Raw genomic sequence first — 19,356 nt, 5'->3', positions numbered from 1 at the left:
AAAAGAACATATCCTAACTGGCACTCCAGAAAGTTGCAAGGAAGGAAAAGGAGGAAACCTAAGACTCAAGGAGTGAAGACAGAAGGTAACAGGTGAGAGCAGAAGGATATGTCATTGAGAAGCTGTACCAGAGAAGTGTAACGCCCTTTTGAGGATAAGGAGTAAATCTGAAGAAGTGTGATTATAGGAAAGATGAGGTGGCTAAATGTACTCCCCACTGCCACATTCAACAGCACAACTTAACAGCAGCATTTTGGAGACTGAGGAGGCTGAGTAGAATTGGTGTAGTGAGACTTTAAAAGAGTTATGGAAAAAAAAAAAAAACGGGAAAAAAGTCAGAATAAAGCATTCTGATGTGCAATAACTTTGACAGACAAGGGAGAAGACAGAAGCCTTGGTTGGAAAGGACACCTGGAGGTCTCTAGTCCAATGTCTCAAAGCCAGCAATGGATCAGGTCAGCCACGGCTTTGCCCAGCTGTATCTTGCAAATCCCTGGAGAATGATATTCTAGAGCCTCTCTGGGGATGGGTGAAATTGCTACCTGAGCCTCCCAAGACACAGTATGTGGCCATTAGCCCCTTATACTGAATGCCACTGTAGAGTTTGGCTCTGTTGCCTTCGTAACTTTCTTTCAGGCAGCTGTAGGTGACTGTTAGCTCCCCACCTCACGCCCTCTCTGCCAGACTGAACAAGCCCAGCTCCCTCAACCTCTCTGCATAGTCATGGGCTCCAGATCATGACCATCTTGAAGCCCACCTGAACTCCTTCTTTAGATTCTTAGTGTCCCTCTTTGACTGGAAATCCAAACCTGGATCCATTTGTGGTTTCACCAGCATGCGGCAGAATAGAATAAGCTCTTCCTGATATGCTTGCCCTGCTCCCCCTAATTTAGCCTAGCATGCGGTTTGCTTTATTCACGATGAAAGAGTACTATTCACTTGTACTAAACCTGGCATCCACGGGAGAGTATACAGTCTTGTCAGGAGACGTAAAATTAGCAGATAAGTCTTGTGTGTAGGTGAAAGTGGAATAAGCAACATAGGACAGAAAGGACTCTTTACCTTGGAGCCAAGAAGTAACACAGTTCCTGCTGACATAGTTTTGACATTGTAATAGAGTGATTGATTAATACAAAATAGCTAGAACTGTCCCATAAATAATGTGAGCAAGTGTGTCATGGCTAGACAGGAAAGGTTAAGAGCTTCCCACATGTTCATTTTACCGTTTTGCATTTGACTTTGGTACAGGGGAGAAAATTCCAGTTGACAAACCTCCTTTAAAGTATGTGATGGGGCATAAAGTGTTTGGCAACTGCAGGTACTTTGCACATGCTCCGTGGGCTAGTGAGAACAAGGACTACCATTTCCAGGATAAGGTGGAATCTAAATACCTTTTGACAGGCTTTTTTTTGAAGAGCAAAGAACTCTAAAAAATGTCCAGTCCCTTTAATGACACAAACACTACAGAACTTTCCTCTTACAGATTAAAGCAGAGTCTCTCAAAATGTTTGCTCAAGGAGGGCCCCATGCCAGGTACAACACAGGATTTAGCTGCATAGCAAAAATCCTCTGTAATACCCTACCTTTAAGCTCCACAGAGGTAAAAACCAGGGCACTTTGCAGACCACATACTGAGACTTGCAGAACCCAAGTGATTCCTGGATCATATTCTGGAGACCTCTGTTTTAAAGACCCCAGAGAGAAGCATAGCTATTGCACATGGGTCTATTTCAGCACATCTGGTACCGGGAGGCCACACAGCTGGTAATAACCTCAGATCTGACAGACCTCTGCACAAATTCTTGTGATGCTATGTGCCTCAGGCTCAGGCAGTCAGTCCTTCTTGTAGTCTCTCACCTGGAAACTGATGATAAAATCAGCTCTTTGTCACACTGCCGTTTTGGCAATACACATTTTGAATTTCAGGGGTATTTAGACATCACGGTAATGGTACAACTATGAACAAGTCTTCATCTGGACTTTTTAGTGACAGCCACATTCCTCCTCAAGTTTCTAACTCATTTCCACAACTGCCTGCAGGACATCTGTTTTGTAGAGTACTGAAGAGATCAATTACTTGCCCAAGTCCATATGCTTAGGACAATCCTTGCTGTAAGGGGTGCTCAATCACCTTACTGGCAAGATTGATTGGATTTAAATCCAACTGTTTGCTCCGGATTCCAGTGGGCCATCAGGGGTCACATCTGACATCCTTTCTTATTGAGTTTGAGTCATTTCAGTGCAGACATTCTGGAGGTACTTGGGGAATTTCAGGTTGTGACCTGCAATTTGGCTGTTCGTTCCCAGGGTCTGCTATTAGCAGACAAAGCTGGCATATCCTGGGGGAGCGCTGATGCCTGCAGTTCTAAAGAACCTCTAAAGCCTTTGTTCAATCACCTGAACTTGCTACTTGCTCCTCCCTGTTTCCTTTTTCTTTGGGAGGTGGGAGTGATTTGGAGAAAACTCCAGGAACAAACTTGCCAACAAAGTTTAAGTTGATAAGCAGGTATTCCTTATTGCGGCACTGGGAAACACGGGGGATAGCTTCACATAGCCTGTGTCCCCGCATTGCTACACAAGCCGTCCTTATATATTCACTGGGCATACATGCATATTCATGAGGCTACGTATGAATTACATAATTTTCCAGAAAGTTTCCCCACATGTGTACAAAAATGTGGTGGTGGTGGTCTCTGAGGGTCGTTTACTTCTTCCAACAATCTTCATCACTTCTGGCAGCCTCTGAAGCAGCAGCAGATGTTTACACCAGCTTAATTGGTTCATTAACACTACAGACATAGCAATCATCCTGTCCTTCTACTTATCAGTTAGTTTAGCTGCAGCCCATCCTGGACATCCGCTAGTCCCAGATACTCCTCATCCCCATGTCCTGTTGCTCTATCCTGGTTTTCTTACACTTATTTTGTACTAAGGTCATAAAGACCTAAAACTACGCCAACTACAACGGTTTATCTTATACAAGAATTCTCAGTATGTTCTCTAGCCGCACTCTACTTTTTTTTTTTCTGTGAACCATGCACCCCAGTTATTTTCCATTGCTCCTGTTACAAAGCCATCAAACTTAACGTTATTTAAAACTGATTCTACTTATTTACAAAGGTTTATATTTCATTTTGTGTTTTTGTGCCTCCTTGTCTCAGGAGAAAGCAAATGCAAGGCAATTCTCCATTTCCCAACTTTTCTGGATCCCTTACAAATCAACTGTTGCCCCTAAACGCTGTAGTTAGCAATTATGGAATGGGACAAAAAATGACTACCACACTGATCTGTCTTAAGGCATCTGTTGCCTACTCTACAGCAGATCTTGAACTCCATGTTCTTGCGGAACAATGCATACATTGTCTATTCTTTTCCTGTCAAAAAAATAACAAATCATAGGAAGTGCTGGACAAACTGATTTAACCTCATTAGGTCTCTTAGGAAACTCCCTTTCCCAGTCATATTCTCCCTTTCTCAATCAAGCCTCCCCTGAACCCAGAACGTTCCTCACTTGTTTCCTTGTTGATCAAAATTACTAAATGGCTTTTGTGAAAATTCCTGTTGCTTCCCATCACCAAGAGTTTACTCATTTCCACCTTTCCAACCACTCATTTTCGTAATTTATTTCATTTATGCAAGACATAAATCACCCTAACTGAATAACCAAATTCACCTAAAAACCAGGGAAAAGATTACTTTCTAGTTTGGGCATAGAAGGGAGCGCCTTGACCTCAGGATTCTCTTCTAGATCCTACTTTTGTTTCATTGCCGTTCCATTCTCATGCTCAGCTGCACGGATCTTTTATTTAATTTTTCAAGGGGAACAATTATGACATCAAGTCAACTAATGAGACTGTTAAGTGCTATTTTTCTTTGCATTAGTCTGTGCTCTGAAGAAAAGCCTGAGAAGATGGTGGTTAAACAGTGCTTGCTGGGCTCCACTCACTCCATCTCAGTTATCCATTTATCTCATCTTGCATGAAGAAGCCAGAAAGATGACAGATATGTGACCTCACTTGTGCTGAGCAGTTGCAGCAATACTTTACTGAAGCTTAGAATAAATTATCTAGAAAAACCAATCAATAAATCCATAAAATGTCTTCCGTCTACTGAGCCAAAGGACGTTATTTTGATAAAGAGAATTTTTAAGTGAACAAAGTCTATTTATGATATCGAATGATGCTGTTCATTTGTACTCATCCCCTCCCTTCTTCCAATACACCATTTCACGCAGAGCACTCCAACTGCAACCCAAGAAAACACAAAGTGCGTACAGGCCGCAGAACATACCTCTGAACCAATGGCAATGGGAGGAAATTGAGGGTAGACGTCATATCCAGTCCACAATCCAACATGATGGTGGTGGATTTGAACTTGAGTACATTGCATGGTAAGGTTGGGTGTCCTGACAGGCAGTACTGTAAGAATACAATCAGGATGTTGTTACTCATGACCTTAACTAACAGTGACCTCCCCTCCCACCAAAAATTGCCTTTTTTTCCCCTTACTGTTAAACATGCAGTTTCATACACAGCAGAACAAAACCTGATTTCCTATAAATCCTACAAACACACCGATGTGTGTTCATTGAGATTTCCCCCGGTATTATGGGGTAGATTTTCTTCAGACAAGGGTTGAGAGGATGGCATAGTTCCTTTTACAATTTAGGACACATGAAGAATCTCTTTTTTTTCCCCTAACAATCCCCTATTCTCACAAAAATCCCAGAACATTGGTTTCTTCAAAACTCGGTCCTACTGGCAAAACCTGGCTGAACTCGGCTAGCATATCTGAAAACTACTTGGGGTGGAAAGAGGGAGAGAATCCCTGCAGAAATACAAGTTTTATTTCCTTAAGAAACCTGACTAAACAACCAAACAAGGCGCAGCAGGGGCTGCGGCTGCTTGGCACAGATCAGCAGGGGAAGCTGTAGTGTGCACCGAAGCAGCTCTGGGGCATGCTCTCACCTGCTTTTTGTCTTGCTAAACGCAAACAGGAAACACGAGGGAATGGACAACCACACCTGAATGGAAGGGTTTGTGTACTGAGAAATCCCAACTGCTTTGCAAACTTAATGAGCCAGTGAGCAGGGCTCTTCAGTACCAGGGCATTTCAGCATCATTGAGATGCAGTCACCTCTTGTATGGAGAGCGGCAAACACTTAACAAGGCACAGGAGCAGCTGAAGTTTTGAATAAGAAGCAAAGTGAATAAAAATGCCAGCTTTAAAATTCGGGGTTTGAAACGTAAATGCCTGAATAGAGCGTGGACGCCTCGAGGTGAGCGTTTCTCCTCTTTGAGAAGGATGAATTCCTTCAGGGATTGCAAGTAAAAGAGATTTTGCATCTGGAAGGAAAGTCTTTGCATCTCTGAAGTCTGGGTGTCTGGCAGCTGAGGTGGTCAAACTTTAGCTTTTAAATTAAAGTTTTGATCAATTAAGATGAAAAATATCAATGAGCTGGCCATGCACTGCACTAAAACCAGACTCAGTCATTTTCTAAGTCATTTATAGTCATGCTTGCTCTCTGTATTTCATTCGATGAAGGGGAAAGAAGGTAGATTAATAATTTCACTTCCTACCTCTGCTCACGATATGTTAACACAGGACTGCAAGTGTCTGGATTAGCAACTCCCAAGGAGTCTATTAAATACATTCCTCAGAAACCTGTTTTAAATTATATTTAAATATTAAAAAGCTACTAAGGCCCCAATATTAAATTAAAAAGATCACAAAGACTTTTGTTTTAAATTCACAAAGCCTTGGTTATTAAACATTACATTTTGCCTGCTGTTAGCAAAGTTCAAAACAATGGTGAAAAACCAGGCTGGTGAAGAGGGGAGTACACAGGTAAGGAATTCAGCTGGTTTAGTCGTAAATGTAAAATACACATGTGAAATTAAGTTCTTGCCAGACCAGACCTCTGACAGTTATGCTATAAATCGAAGCAAGTAGAAAGAAACAAAGGAAAAAAAAATATGATCTAAACCATTTTTGTAGCTTTTGAAGTATTGGTAATTAAAAAAGGCAATGAAATATCACCACTTTTATCAGCAAAACACTTTCTTGCTTTTATTAAAATCATGAAGAGGATCATGACCCTGACATCTCCAAGCTAACTGGAAAATCTTTCTTTTTTCTTCTTTAAAAGCATCTAAAATAATCTGTATCTGTGGCTGTCATGCTGTGGTAAATGGATTCCAGGGAGGCAATGGGTTCTTTCTACCAGATTCAAGTGAAGTGACTAAAAAGAACTAAAAAAGGAGTTCATATCTTATAGAGCTATTTGCACAGGTGACATTTCTGAGCTTGTACCTCTATTAGAATTTTAGACTAGTAATCTGAGAATCTGAATGCTTGTACTATATACATCTCTATATGTACTATAAATGTGATAATTTTTACCCAGTTCATATTTGCTACTGTTTAAAAAACAGATCCAGAGATTCCAGTCACTAATATTCCTGACTGGACTAAAATGCACATCCTTTCTGCTCTAAGATTTGCTTCCTTCCATCTTTATTCCCTTATGGCTAAAGGCTGGTGCAGTGAACACGCTAGGTGCCTAACTAAAAAGTAGTAACAAAGTCACAAAACACACAGAAGATATCAACATGCCCAGCTCAGCTCACAACCTTCTTGGCAGCCTTTGTAAACTGGATGGAAGTTTGACAGAGTGGGGCACAGAGATCAGAATGCGGGCTCATTCCAGCTGCTGAGGCTCTCACAGCAGGAGGTTCTCAGCTTGGAGTGTCTCTGATGATCTCATGGATGGCAATGTGACAGAAAAGAGATGATGTCTCACACTAGCAGCTCCGAAACATGCAAGATTTTGCAGGTTAAAGCCAGCGCTTTGAATTCCAACAAATACTGCAGTGTATTCTTCCAGTGTTAACATCACATGCTACCTTAAAATCTAAGGGGAAATTAGCAACTAGGTTTGCCTGGACCAAAGCACATTTGAATTTGTGGGAGTCTGACATTTTCACTGGACTCTGAAGCAGGTCTGGAGTCTGTACCTCTCCCTTGTTCTTCCAAATTCCACCCAAATAGATGGAAAAAATAAATGATGGATGAAACAGCATCAAACTCCTCCCACCACAACCCAGAGTTACAGGCACATCTCCAGATAAATGTAAGATCAAGAATCTGTATGATCCCCAGTCTCCAAATTTATACACAGGTCTAAAAACATTACAATACGGATTTCAGGCAGGTTGTATTTCCCCCCCCCCCCCCCCAACCTCTTTCTCTACCCCTATGCAAGACTCCAGATTTTAAAAGAACCCTGCATTTCCACTGTGGTCTTCATTTAAATGTTTCTCAGTTTGCTTTCCCCACCCTACATTATCTCAGGCTCTACAACCATGTCTGGAAGTGCTTAGCTTTGCAGTTTGTCCCACTGGTAGTATACACGCACAGAGGCTTAATTGCATATGTAAGATTACATGATCAGGTTGGATGGGGCTTTGAGCAACCTGGTCTAATGGAAGGTGTCCGTGCCTGTTGCAGGGTGTTGGAACTAGATGAGCTTTAAGGTCCTTTCCAATCCAAATCATTCTGTGATTCTGTGATCAAGCTCTTCAGCCACCTGCCTACTGAATTTATTTTACATGGTCACACTGGAGATAGCATTTTACTGGAAGCCTCAAAACAAACTCAGAATACAAGTTAACTGCTATGAAGCTTCCTCAGGACAAACTGCTCAGTCTCAAAACTCAGACACAATCATATATTTAACAACAGTGTAACTTCAGGTTATACAACTCAAATGTTATGTTCAGGTATCTTGAAACCTGCTTTGGTTGTCACCTCCAAAGAACTGTAGTACATTAGGTGTAACAGAAATTCTTAATCATAGAATGGTTTGAGTTCAAAGGGACCTTAAAGCTCATTCAGTTCCAATCCCCTGCCACAGGCAGGGACACCTTCCACTAGACCAGGTTACTCCAAGTCCTGTCCAACCTGACCTTGAACACTGCCAGGGATGGGGCAGCCACAGCTCCTTAGAAATAAAGTAGCAGAAATAAGCTTCCAGAAAATAAGGTAGCAGCTAAAGCAAAGGTCTCTGGGGAACTTAAGGAGTTGAAAAGGGAGATCTGGAGAGAAAACCAGTAATATGGGTAATGTATTTTCTGTCAACTTTCCCTTTACGAGATTGTTATATCAGAACCAAAGTACTTGTCAGAAGCATAGTGCACACTTGACAAAGTTATTCCAGGCTGATTTTCTCATTAGTAACTAGCTGTATTAACAACATACTGCTGATGGAAACAATTTTATTATGAACCACGGGTATTTATTGATATTCTTAGAGTAACCCAGGAAAGTCACACATGCAGTGGGCTAGCTCCTGCTCTGTTCCATGGCAAGGCTTGTGCTTTGTAAAGGGCAGAGAAATTTCTCCTCCTCTTCCTTGTGAGCCTCACAAACGTTTATCATAGAATCACAGAATCAATTAGGTTGGAAAAATCCTCTAAGATCAAATACAACCATTACCCCAGGACTGCCAGGTCCACCACTAACCCATGTCACTGAGGGCATCTACACGGTTTCTGAGCACTTGAAGGGATGGTGACTCCACCACTTCCCTGGGAAACTTGTTCCAATACCTTACAACCCTTTCCGTGAAGAAATTATTCTTAATATTCAATCTAAACCTCCCCTGCCACAGCTTGAGGCCGTTACCTCTTGTCCTATCACTTGTTCCTTGGGAGAAGAGACCAACCCCATCTTGCTACAACCTCCTGTCAGGCAGTTGTAGAGACCCATAAGGTCCCCCTGAACCTTCCCTTCTCCAGACTGAACACCCCAGTTCCTTCAGCCGTCTCTCACGTAAGACTTGTGCTCATCCAACCCAACCCCCCAAGCCCGGGCAGCCCCTACACCACCGGCACAAGACCGGAGAAGCGCCGCTGCTGCCTGTGCCCCTGCCTTCACCCACGCCCGCCGACTCTCCGTGGGCCTGCCCCGGCGGCGGCTCGCGGGCCGCGCTGCTGAGGGGAGCGGAGCGGAGCGCTGGGCCCGCCCCCACGAGCCCCTCTGGGCCACCCCCTGCAGAGCCTCAGCTTCCTCTCCCGCCGGCCGGGACAGAGGCTGCCGCAGCCCACAGACAACCCGGGGAGCCCCGCCGCAGGGGGCAGGCCGAGCCCCCCGCAACATCCCCTCCTCATGCACTCACCAGCTTCATGCTTCCCCCGGCTCTATTTACCAGGACAATCCTGCCCGCCCCGCCCTTCCTGCCCGCGCTCCACCGAATCATGGGACTTGCAGTCCCACCGCCCCCCGCCCAGGATGAAGTCATTCCCGAGGCACGCCGGGAGTTGTAGTCCGCCTCTCGCTGAGCCCCGCGCTCCGCCGGCGCGCCGCGACGCCGAAGCGTGCTGGGAGTTGTAGTCCGCGCGCGGCGGGTCTCCCCGTCACCCTGGGGAGGCGGGAACTACAAGTCCCATGGTCTCACATCGGCAGCAGGTGGGAGCTTGGATGTTGATATCAACATGGCGCTTGTCAGACAGACAAAGACAGTCAGTCTGGTGTGATTGAGCCAAAAAAACCCAAACAAACCCGAGGGAGCGGGCGAGGCGCAGGGAGCGGCAGGAGCCGGGCCTCACGGGGTGGGGTCCCTGGTCCTCAGAGGGCTGGCGAGGGGGGGCGAGCTGGCCGAGGGATTTCCTCCCCCCCATTGTCCTCGCCCCTCAGCGCTCCCGTTCATCTCCCCTCACGTTGGGGCAGGCGGGGGGACCCCCCACACTCCTGCCGTTACATGGTGAGGTGGAGGCGCCGCCGGCACCCAGAGGTGAGTGTTGCTGGAAGTGGGGAGCGGCGGTGTTAGGGGAGGGGACGGGCTGGTGGGTGGGCTGGAGGAAGGAGGGGAGGGGGGGGGCGGGCAGGGGGTCCCCCCTCAGCCAGCGCCGTGGCCGCCTGCGGGGAGTCGCGCCGCGGCGGAGAGCGGGTTTCCTCGTAACGTGGGATGTGCGTGAGGGGGGCAGCCTGGGCGGGGGGCGGCGGGGGGCGGGCAGGGGCAGCCCAGCAGCCGCTTCGCCGGCTGAGTTGGAGTCGCAACTCTGAGGGGCTCCGCTTATCCTCGGCGGCCCCGGAGCAGGGGAGGAGGACGGTGTTCCCGGGAGGCTGCCGCGGGGTCTGCGGGAGGGCAGGGCCACCTCTGGGTTTTACAGGAGAGCCCTCCATGGTTCTTCCTGCCGTTTATTTATCTGTTCTTGTTTCTTCCACCCCCCCGGTGGGGGGGCACGCACTCCTGGTGGCGGAGTCCCCTCAGCCTGGGTGGGTGCCTTTTTGTATTTCTGTGGTGGTTCGGTTTTGTTCGCCCCTGAGTTTGGGGCTGGGCTGCTGCGAGACCCAGCGAGGCTGCAGAGGGCGGCGGGGCCCCGCTGTCTGTCTCCGGGACCTGGGAGGTGCCCTGGCCCGGCCCGGCGGAGGCCGAGGGAGGCTCCGACCCCGCGGGGCTAGAGACCGGTTCTCCGTACGGGTCGCGCCCGGCATCGAGACCCCTCACCGGGGCTCTGCCATGCCGGGGGCCTGTGGAGCTGTCAGAGGTGTGCGAGGGCTCCGGGGGCTCTTTTCTAGGGGAGCCCAAGTGCTTTGTGCCTATGGGTGTGAGGAAAACCGAGGCCGGCTGTTCCCAAAGCCTCTGGCTTCCAGGGCTGGGGCGCGACGAAGACGGCGAGATCTATTGCAGCTCCCGGGGCTTTGAGAGAGGATTTTTGGGGAGGGCAAAGGCGTGAACCCGAAGGTTGGAGAGTTTAACATGAGAACGGGTGCGGAAGGAGGAGGACCTGGAGGCAGTCATTCCTAAATTGTGCGGGGAGAGCTTGGGTGGGGTGTCATACGCTTGTTTATTTTGTACTTGTTGGAAAGAGATGGGGAAGGGGTTAAATGCATTTGCAGCCGCGCCTGGGATGTTTTTTTTTCGGAAGAACAGTGTGTCTGACCGCTGGACCGGCTGGAGGAAGCGGCGGGGAATGCCGCTGGACTGTTCTGCTGGGGGTCGGGGTTAAAACAAAAAAAGGGGCGAGTGGTTTTAGGTGCAGAATACACATGCGAGGGAGAGCAAGCCGAGTTCTTAAACCTCTGTTTGGTCTGGTGGGGTTTTTTTTTAGTTGAGCCTAGTTTAGTCTCTTGGTATGTTTGCAGAGCACTTATTCGGGGAGCATTTTTGTCTTTGCGATAGGTCTGAAAAGCCTTACTCGTGTATATGTTGTTTTTTCCCCCGTTCCTTCGCGTTAGGGACAAAAAAACCAGCTTTTTGGGGGGGTGTGGGGAGAGAAGAAGGAAGAGGAAATGAAGATTGTGAGCGTGTTTGCTGGTTGTCTGTGGAATCGGGTGTATCTCTGTTTTCCTGCTGAAGTAACGTTGGGACTACAGATAAGTGGCTTTTAAGTACAAAAATGTATGTGAACAAAAGGTGGGAAGATTTAAACTTTGTAGGGAGGAAAGTGTTAAGCTGATGGCTAGAGCACGCTTTTAAGAGCAGTGCTGGGGCAGATCTGATAGACGCTAGCTACGTGCCCCTGCTTCCAGCTGATGGGGTTGAAGAAAAAGAAACTGGTGGGGAAAATAGCCCCTTCCAATTTGCAGGAATGATGCCGTGTAAAATTATACATCGTATCAGAGAGAGGAATTGTGCTCTGCAGACAATTTGTGGGCTGGCAAAACCCTGAAGTGCCTGCTTGCGTCCCGTGATATGACTAGCTCATTTCTGCAGGGCTCATCAGGTACAGACTCTGCTTCCTTCCTGGGATGGTGCAGCTGGCGTTTGATTTCCTCCATGGATGGGAGAGGAGGAGTCCTGTGCAGTTTTTTTTCCCGAGATGATTGCATTTTCTTTGGCCTTGCTGTACCCTGCCTCATTAGTAGGAACTGCATCTATATTTATTTACCATTATACTGTGTCCCTTGGGATGTGGGGTGCAGTTTGGAGTAGGTATATATGGATTTATCACTTAAGGTTTTGTTGTTTTTTTTTTCCTCCCATTAAGCTAGGACCAAATCTGTCAACAGCAGAGAACAAACTTAATTTATTTCTGTGTTTTGCATCTCCCTTTTTGCAATTTCTCTTCCAAATTGCTGAGAAAACATCTCTTCTATGTGGATGGGGGTGGGAAGTAGGGGAGAAGTGAGAAAGTGATGGGATATGTTATTTATGCAGGGATGCATTTGTTATCTGCATGTTCTGGGAGCACTGGGCTGTGTGAAAGAGCAAGGTTTTGATGCTGCATCTGAAAACTGGGGTTTGGGAATGCTGTTTTTTCTCATGTGAAGCTGCTTCTTAAGCCCCACAACAGCCACAACTTTTTCTCTGTGGTTGACAGAATTGTCTGACGAGCCTGGGCATGAGACTAGGAACAAGGAACTTGTGTTTTACTCAGCAATGTCTGTTCTTCCTCCTATCGTTCCTTAAGCACCAGAACAGGCATCAGCGTTTTTACTCCTGTGTCATCCAACTGTTCAGAGCAGGTCTAGACGACATTGTGGTATGCAGACTGCCAGCTGTGTTACAGGAATGCTACCTTTGGTGCAACTGCAGGATTTTTAAAGAGTGGTAAGGAAATGTTGAAGAAAATCCTGTGTGGATGAGGCCTGCTTATCTCTGTAACTACTTCACTGACCCCTCTGGAGCAATTCCGTTCTATTTGTTGACCTTTCTAGAAAATGTGCAGCTCTCTAGCAGCGTGATTCTGATAATTCCACACAGTCAGAAACTCGTATCAGCTGCAGAAAGCTTACTTCTGAGGCAGATCCTGTGTGGGTCTTACTGGTCTCTTTCAAAAGGATATTAAAAGTTCATGGTAGTCCTATGTTTTGAAAATTAAATTATTATGAAGTTTTTACTTTATAGTAATAATCCATAAATTCATGGAAGTGTTTACTATGTTTTTTTTTCATTGGTATCTGAAGCTGGGAAAACAGTGGGGCTCAGACATTCACTTTAAAATTAATTTTATTTTTAATAAGATGATTTTTTAATATGCATGAATTCAGGAATTGTTCTGTCATTAACTTTTAGGGCTGCTTTTTTTTTTTTTTTGTATGTCAGTGGGGCAGTGGTGAAATTTGGGTCTTTTGGATATGATGTTTGGGTGGAGAACTGAAAGAATTAATGAAACTGAAACATGAGAAAGGAAGAATGCTGGGCTGTCCCTTTCATAAAGGGATCTCAGAAGATGTTTGGTTGTGTATGTCAGAAAATAAACTAATTTGCATGAAATGACAACACATTTTAATCTAAAGAAAGCAACTTGTGCTTTACAGGGATTTCTGTGCAGAGCTTTTAGGGACACTAAAGAAGTAACAGTGTTGGGATCTGTGGCAAGTATTTTTTATCTTCTGCAAAGTTTAGGATTTGAAATCAAACACTTGAATCTGTCAGTTTAGAATCCTGCTGCACAAACCCTGTGCTGTTGTTACTGTGTGCGGCTTTGACACTTCCACTAAAGTCACTGAAGTCGATTTCACTTTATACTGATTTTATCGGAGCAGGCATTGGATTCTACATACATGTCCTCGTGGGATTGGGCTTTAATTATACCTACTGATAATATGATATTGTGGGTTATCAATGAAGTGAGACCAGTGTCATGATTATAGTAGGATTTTTAGGAGATGATGAGAAGAATTTAGTTTTTTTTTTTGTCTAACTCATATCCCTAAATTTGGTTTTGTCTGTAAGATTACTAATCAGCTGTATTTTGGCATTCTCATATTCCTGTATTGACTAAAGCTTTCTTCTGACATATAGAAAATTAGGATGGCTGGATAGCAAAGTATCCTAAGAGTTCACATTTGAACACTCACTCATGCAGACTGATTCTGTGTTAGCTATGAGTGCAATTTCCAGTGTTAATGCGAAAGATAAGTCTTTTGGCAAATGCTTTTAATTTGGGGAACAATACAAGCAAGAGTAACAGGATATGAAAAGAAAATGTTATTTGTCATTTCACAGGTGGCAAACCAAGGTGTAGAAGTATTAACTTACCTGGGTTCTGACGCGAAGTCTGTGGCAAAACTAGTCATCGCTCTGTGATCTTGAGCGTTTGTCAGGGCTTTAATCAGAGGTTTTCTTCCTTCCCTCATTAATTGGCTAACTTCCACATTTTGAAAACAACATGTAGAGATAATTTTTCTTTCCTCGATTTTCAAAATTTATAGCCTGAAATTTTTTTTTGTTTTTGTTTTGTTTGCTTTTTTTTTCATTTTTCAGTCAAGCCTTGAAAATACAAGGTTGGAAAGCTGCTTTTGAACAGCACCTCCCTGACATATGATACTATCTTGAAACAGCCTCTGACAAGTGAACCCTCTCATTGAAATCATGTGAGGAATTTTATTACTCAACTCTGAAGATCTTCTGGGGGAAAGGAGGTTGCAAACTATTAACTATGTTGTCTTCGTTGCAAGTTGGCACGTTTAATGTCCGTATGTATTGAGACAGTCATGTGGCCACAGCCAGAAGTAGAGAATCAGCTTTGTAGTTTCTGACCAACTAAAAATTTCGTCCTGTAACTGTAAGAAATGCATTTCTTTTTGCGTTGTGCCTGCTAAAAGGAGATACATTAGCTTGAAATCTGGTCTTTAAACATGGTATTGTTTGATTTCCTTCCCTCTCCTTTCACTTGACTGGGTGCTTACACAGGGTTAGCCCGTGACCATAAAAGCGTGTGGAGGAGCTTTTATGATAGATAAACTTGAAAAGTATATTGTGTTTGGGATACTTCTGCTCACTGCTGTTGCAGTCAGGTTTACCAAGAGCTTGTGGCTCATGCATGCTGCCTACATAATACGCTGCTGAGCAAAGTGCCCGTTTCATAGTTATGAAACTGCTACTATGACAATTACTGCATCATAAAGCCTAACCTAATCAGAAGTGATCGATTTATGGCCACAACTGGTGTGTGCTACTGGAGTACAGCTCTGATGGGTTATATCTGATCTGTTATGGCCAAGCCACTGCCCTTTCTCGTTTACTATTCTATGATAAAAGAATACTTTGTACCATCATTTGTAGATACTTAAGTGCTTTACAGAGGTATCAGTATTTTACAACTAGAGAAACTGATGTGTAAGGGCCAAGTGACTCACTTAATGTCATGTACTGAGTCAGTGGCAACTGAACATGGCTGTCTCTATTCCCCATCTATTGCCCTCTTACATCTGTAATATTTTAATATGTATTAACCATATAAGGAATTTATTGTCATCTAATGTGCTTGATAAGAATACCTATGTCAATGAGAGTTTTTACAGTGATGGGAGGATTTCTCATGTTCCATTCCCTTCCATGGTTTGACACTTGTCATCCTTACTTATTCAGTTAACTTCATTGCTTTTAAATCTATTAGATTTCCTGCCTCTCCATCAGGCCAAAAGCACCACAGGGTAAACTTTCTATCAGGCTGTAAGGGATGCCCCCTTTTCTTCCAAGGCTCTTCTTCTGTTTCGATTAATAGGAGTTTTTCAGCATTGTACTGCAGCTCTATATTGGGAATGCACATGCATGTTTGTTACTTGGATTGATTCAACACCATGTTAATGGAGACACCAAAAGACTGAACAGTTAGTGTTTTGATGCACTTTTTCAAGAACTAAAAAAATAATTTATAGCTGGTGGTTCTACCCATCTGTGTGCAGATTTCCCTTTCCCAGTTCTTAATCAAAGCTGCATGCAGAGTCTGAAGTTAAAGACTGCTCTTAAAGCTAGGAACTACTGGAGCGCAGTGCTTCTGGCAAAGTGCATTCTGCTTTATCTTTCCTGTGCAGCCAACCAGAAGGTCAGTTAACTTTCTCCTGCAGAATTCCTCTTTGAACATTTACTTCATTGTTTTGTGTTGGTTTCAGTGCAATTACTAGTCTGAAAGGTATTGCCAAGCGTAGCCCTTCATCAGGTTGTGTGTATGTGTACACCCAAGTGCCTTCTGTAATACGGCTTGACAAAGGCCTGACTCTGGGTGTCCATTGCATGCTGATGAGGACTGCTTCCAGGCACTGTTTGCCCAGTGGTGGATCTGTTTGCCCAGATCTAGTGAGGACTAGAGAGACTTGTAGCCCCAGAAAACAAATTTTATTACCCACTTCATCTGCAAAGGTGGCATTCTTCTGTTCTCCATACATATAAGATTTCTATTTAGGCTGTATTAAATTTATCTGAACCTCATTCACTGCTGTGGAGTTAGATGAGGTCTTACCATTGAGCTAAGGAAGTAATTTACAAACCAGGCATACAAAAGGTTAGACCAGATGATCTTTGAGGTCCCTTCCAGCCCGGTATTCTGTGATTGAAACATATTGTGTTTGGCTTTACCCCCACCTAAATCTCAATTGCCCTGAATTCCAGCTATTGATTTTCTCTCCACTTTTGAACTTAATATTTAAGTCTTATTTTCTTTCCCATTCTTGGAAAAAATAAAATGAAATTTTAAGTTCAACAGTAAAATTACTGCTACTTCTGAAACGCCTTATGAACAGCCAGTTCTGTTCTGATAAGCCAATGCTCTATCAATTGGGAAGCATAGCATATAGTAATTTCCTGCATTTTGAGCTGCCCATTTCTTATGAGCTCTGAAGCAAGCACTGAATCTGTTTTTTGTTCTCCTAGTGGTACTGTAGTCCTAATGGAAGCAGAAAGCATTTAGTTAGTTCATAAAATAAAAGCGCTGTTTCTACTTGGATATTTATTCTGACCTTTATTTTGGACAGTTTCTCTGCCATGATCAGATTCTCTGATTACAATGTCAGCTTTCACTGGAAGTCTCTTTGTGATTTAGCTGGCCGGGTTTTGGAGTTTGAGCAGCTGGGTATGCAGCAGCTCTGACATGTTAAGTAGTGCTCAAATGTTGAAAAGGAAAGTTCTTCCTGGCAGTGAAATCGTGCAGGGCTCTCATTTCTGGACTCTGCCATAGGTCTTATTTCATGACCCAGGGCAAACTTCTTGACTTGCTTGTGTTCCAGTGTGTAATATGAAAATAATCCTTTCAGGGCTGTTGAGATGCTTTCATGTTTGTGAAGTATTTAAAGATTCTTGGCTGGGTGGTAGTGCATGCTGCTGCTCTTGGTAGTATAAGCAGGAATGTCGTAAGTGTATTTACACAGAATAAGAAGTAGTTATTTAAGCTAATGCTAATTTTTCATGCCACAGATGGGAGAGGTAAGTAGCTGCTCACAGTTTTCTCAACTAAACTGTATTATGCATGGTTTCCAGACGTTGTAGTTGGTCATTCACTGACTGCATTTCATGGGGGTTCCATCTGTTTGATGGAGCTATGCTGTTTAGTGGTGAGTATTAGCAGTCTGAAAAAGAGGGAACTTAACTGAACTTGAAACTTACTCCTCCCTCTTTAATTTCCTGGTCCATAGAAGTAGAATGATGTTAACATATTGGAGATTCATAAAATTTAAGGTGAGAACAGGCAATTAAATTGCCTTCTCTGATATGTTTTATATGCTTCATATCACAAGCTTTTAAATTTTGATCATTTACTCTGAAACTGAGACCAGTTACTGATGTTTGGCTAAACAATTCCAGAGCTTTCCAGCCTTGAGTGTCTATCATCAGTAATTTCAGACTCATCACTTCTCTCAGTAGTTTGTACCATCTCACTGTTAAAAATAAGTGGCTGATTTCTAATTTGAATTTGTCCAAGTTCTGCCACTGGTTCTTGTTACAGCTTTCCTGACAAGATTAGAGCCCTTTAGTATCCAGTACTTTCTTGCCATGAAGGTACTTACACTCTGTAATCAAGTTACTCGATTGATAAGGAAACAGAGTTGAGCTTTTAAGTCTCACTCTGAGGCATTTTCTCCAGCACTCAGATCATCCAGTGATTCTTCATGGTCTCCATTTATTTTTAACATTGTGGAAACCAAAAATGGTTAATGTTCCAGGCTGCGTCTGCTCCATACTGAACACCGAGGGGTGACAGCCCTTTTTGCTATGCAGCTATTTAAGAGGTTCACAGTAGCCTTTTGCATAGAGAAATCCTGTTTGTGAGCCTTGATCTGCCACTATTGGTATTCCTTCTCAAGTCTACCATTTGGTAGTTAGTCTGCATTTCTTAGATTATAAATTTGCCTTTGTATTCGGATGTGTTGTACTCTCTTAAACTGAATTAAGGTAGGTATTCATATTGTTTCCCTGTCCTTTCCTCATAATAATGTACGTTCCTGTAGTCCTGGTGTCAGTCACAGATTTTTATCTGCAGTGATAAAAATGTTGAACTGCATCAGACCTTAAATTTAGTGACAAAAAAATTAGCATGATGCAGTCCCAGGAAGTAGATTAAGAACAGGCTGACAGCTCTCAGATACGAAACGCCCAATGTGGATTGCCAGTAGAACCGGAGTACGCTCTGTGCACATACTTTGTTCTGTTTGACTATATTTGTAATCTGAAAGAACAAAGTTAGGCCTTTATAGAGACGTTTTCCATTAAAGCATGCTGACTTGCACTACTGATGTCCTTGTTCTTAAATTCTTTACTGGGAAAATATATGTCTGCTCCCCCCCCCTTGGTTTGTCTGGGTGATTGATACTCAGCTGACCACTTTACACCTCCAGATTCGTTTCATCCACTTTTTGAGCATTGGCATAATATAAACATCCACCTGGCCTGGGGGTTTGCCCTCATTTTCTGGAGAGTCGCTCATTAAAAAGGAAAAAAAAAAAAATACCCAAACACTCTACAAGACTGCAAAAAGACCTCTTTGGTGCCTGTTTTTTAGGGTGATTTAAAATGTTTCCCTGTTAATAGATTCGCTGAAAATCATCTTTTATTACTGGTGAATTAGAAGGTACTTAATGTGAGGAAAGCATGTTGCCCTGGTCTAACTGAAAATTGTTCACAGTGATCTCTCATTGGTACTCCTTTCCACTAGAAAGTTACTGTTTTTTTAAATTCTATTACTCTTTATTTCTTTTTCATATCTTCAGTCTTGCACTTTAGTTAGTAAGGGGAACATACCAAGATCTTTCTATTCCTGAATGCCTGAAAGTATAAAGTCACATCGCTTTCGGGGTAGCCGTGGTGCATCTGCTGCAGATTGCATGGCAGCATGGAAGTGAAGACCTTTTCCAACCTTTCCAAGTGGCTACTTCTGAAGACACTTGTGAATTATCCTTCAGTTAATTTCATGGGCATTATTCTCATAAATATTGGTGTCACTCCTCTGTCACGCTCAAGTAAATTCTGTTTTATTCATAGCAATCTGCTTTCTTGCTTTTTGTTAAAAAATGCAGCTGCCCTCGCATGCTGGCCCTGTGAATTTCCCTTTTCCTGCCCCAACCTGATTTAGCTTTTACTTCCCTACATGTTGCAGCTGTAATCAGCACTGCACAGGAATGTCTGTTTCTGTA

General features: G+C 43.8%; 2 protein-coding genes across 23 annotated transcripts in view; one reads left to right on the top strand and one right to left on the bottom strand.

The window, feature by feature from the left end:
* Positions 1–9,283, bottom strand: part of INTS9 (integrator complex subunit 9) — an 80,940-nt gene extending 71,657 nt beyond the window's left edge. For both annotated transcript variants that reach the window (XM_061461118.1, XM_061461119.1), the window contains exons 1-2: positions 9,179–9,283; positions 4,291–4,418 (exon numbers count right to left, since the gene is read on the bottom strand). In XM_061461118.1, coding sequence (XP_061317102.1) covers positions 4,291–4,418; positions 9,179–9,259 — 209 coding nt within the window. In that variant the 5' untranslated portion in view covers positions 9,260–9,283. The remainder of the gene's footprint in view (positions 1–4,290; positions 4,419–9,178) is intronic.
* A 70-nt stretch (positions 9,284–9,353) lies between these two features.
* Positions 9,354–19,356, top strand: part of HMBOX1 (homeobox containing 1) — a 111,865-nt gene continuing 101,862 nt past the window's right edge. For 16 of the 21 annotated variants that reach the window (XM_061461146.1, XM_061461142.1, XM_061461133.1 and 13 more), the window contains exon 1: positions 9,475–9,793. The gene's annotated coding sequence lies outside the window, so the exon portion shown is untranslated. The other 5 variants (XM_061461128.1, XM_061461134.1, XM_061461139.1 and 2 more) reach the window with 5 other exon arrangements.

This window comes from Pezoporus flaviventris, unplaced genomic scaffold (genome assembly GCF_033815535.1).
Source record: "Pezoporus flaviventris isolate CSIRO_AGI_PZ_B2104156 unplaced genomic scaffold, CSIRO_AGI_Pfla_v1 ptg000031l, whole genome shotgun sequence".
Taxonomy (NCBI): domain Eukaryota; kingdom Metazoa; phylum Chordata; class Aves; order Psittaciformes; family Psittacidae; genus Pezoporus; species Pezoporus flaviventris.
Note: the sequence above shows the minus strand (reverse complement) of the source record. Positions and strands in the feature narration are given on the sequence as shown.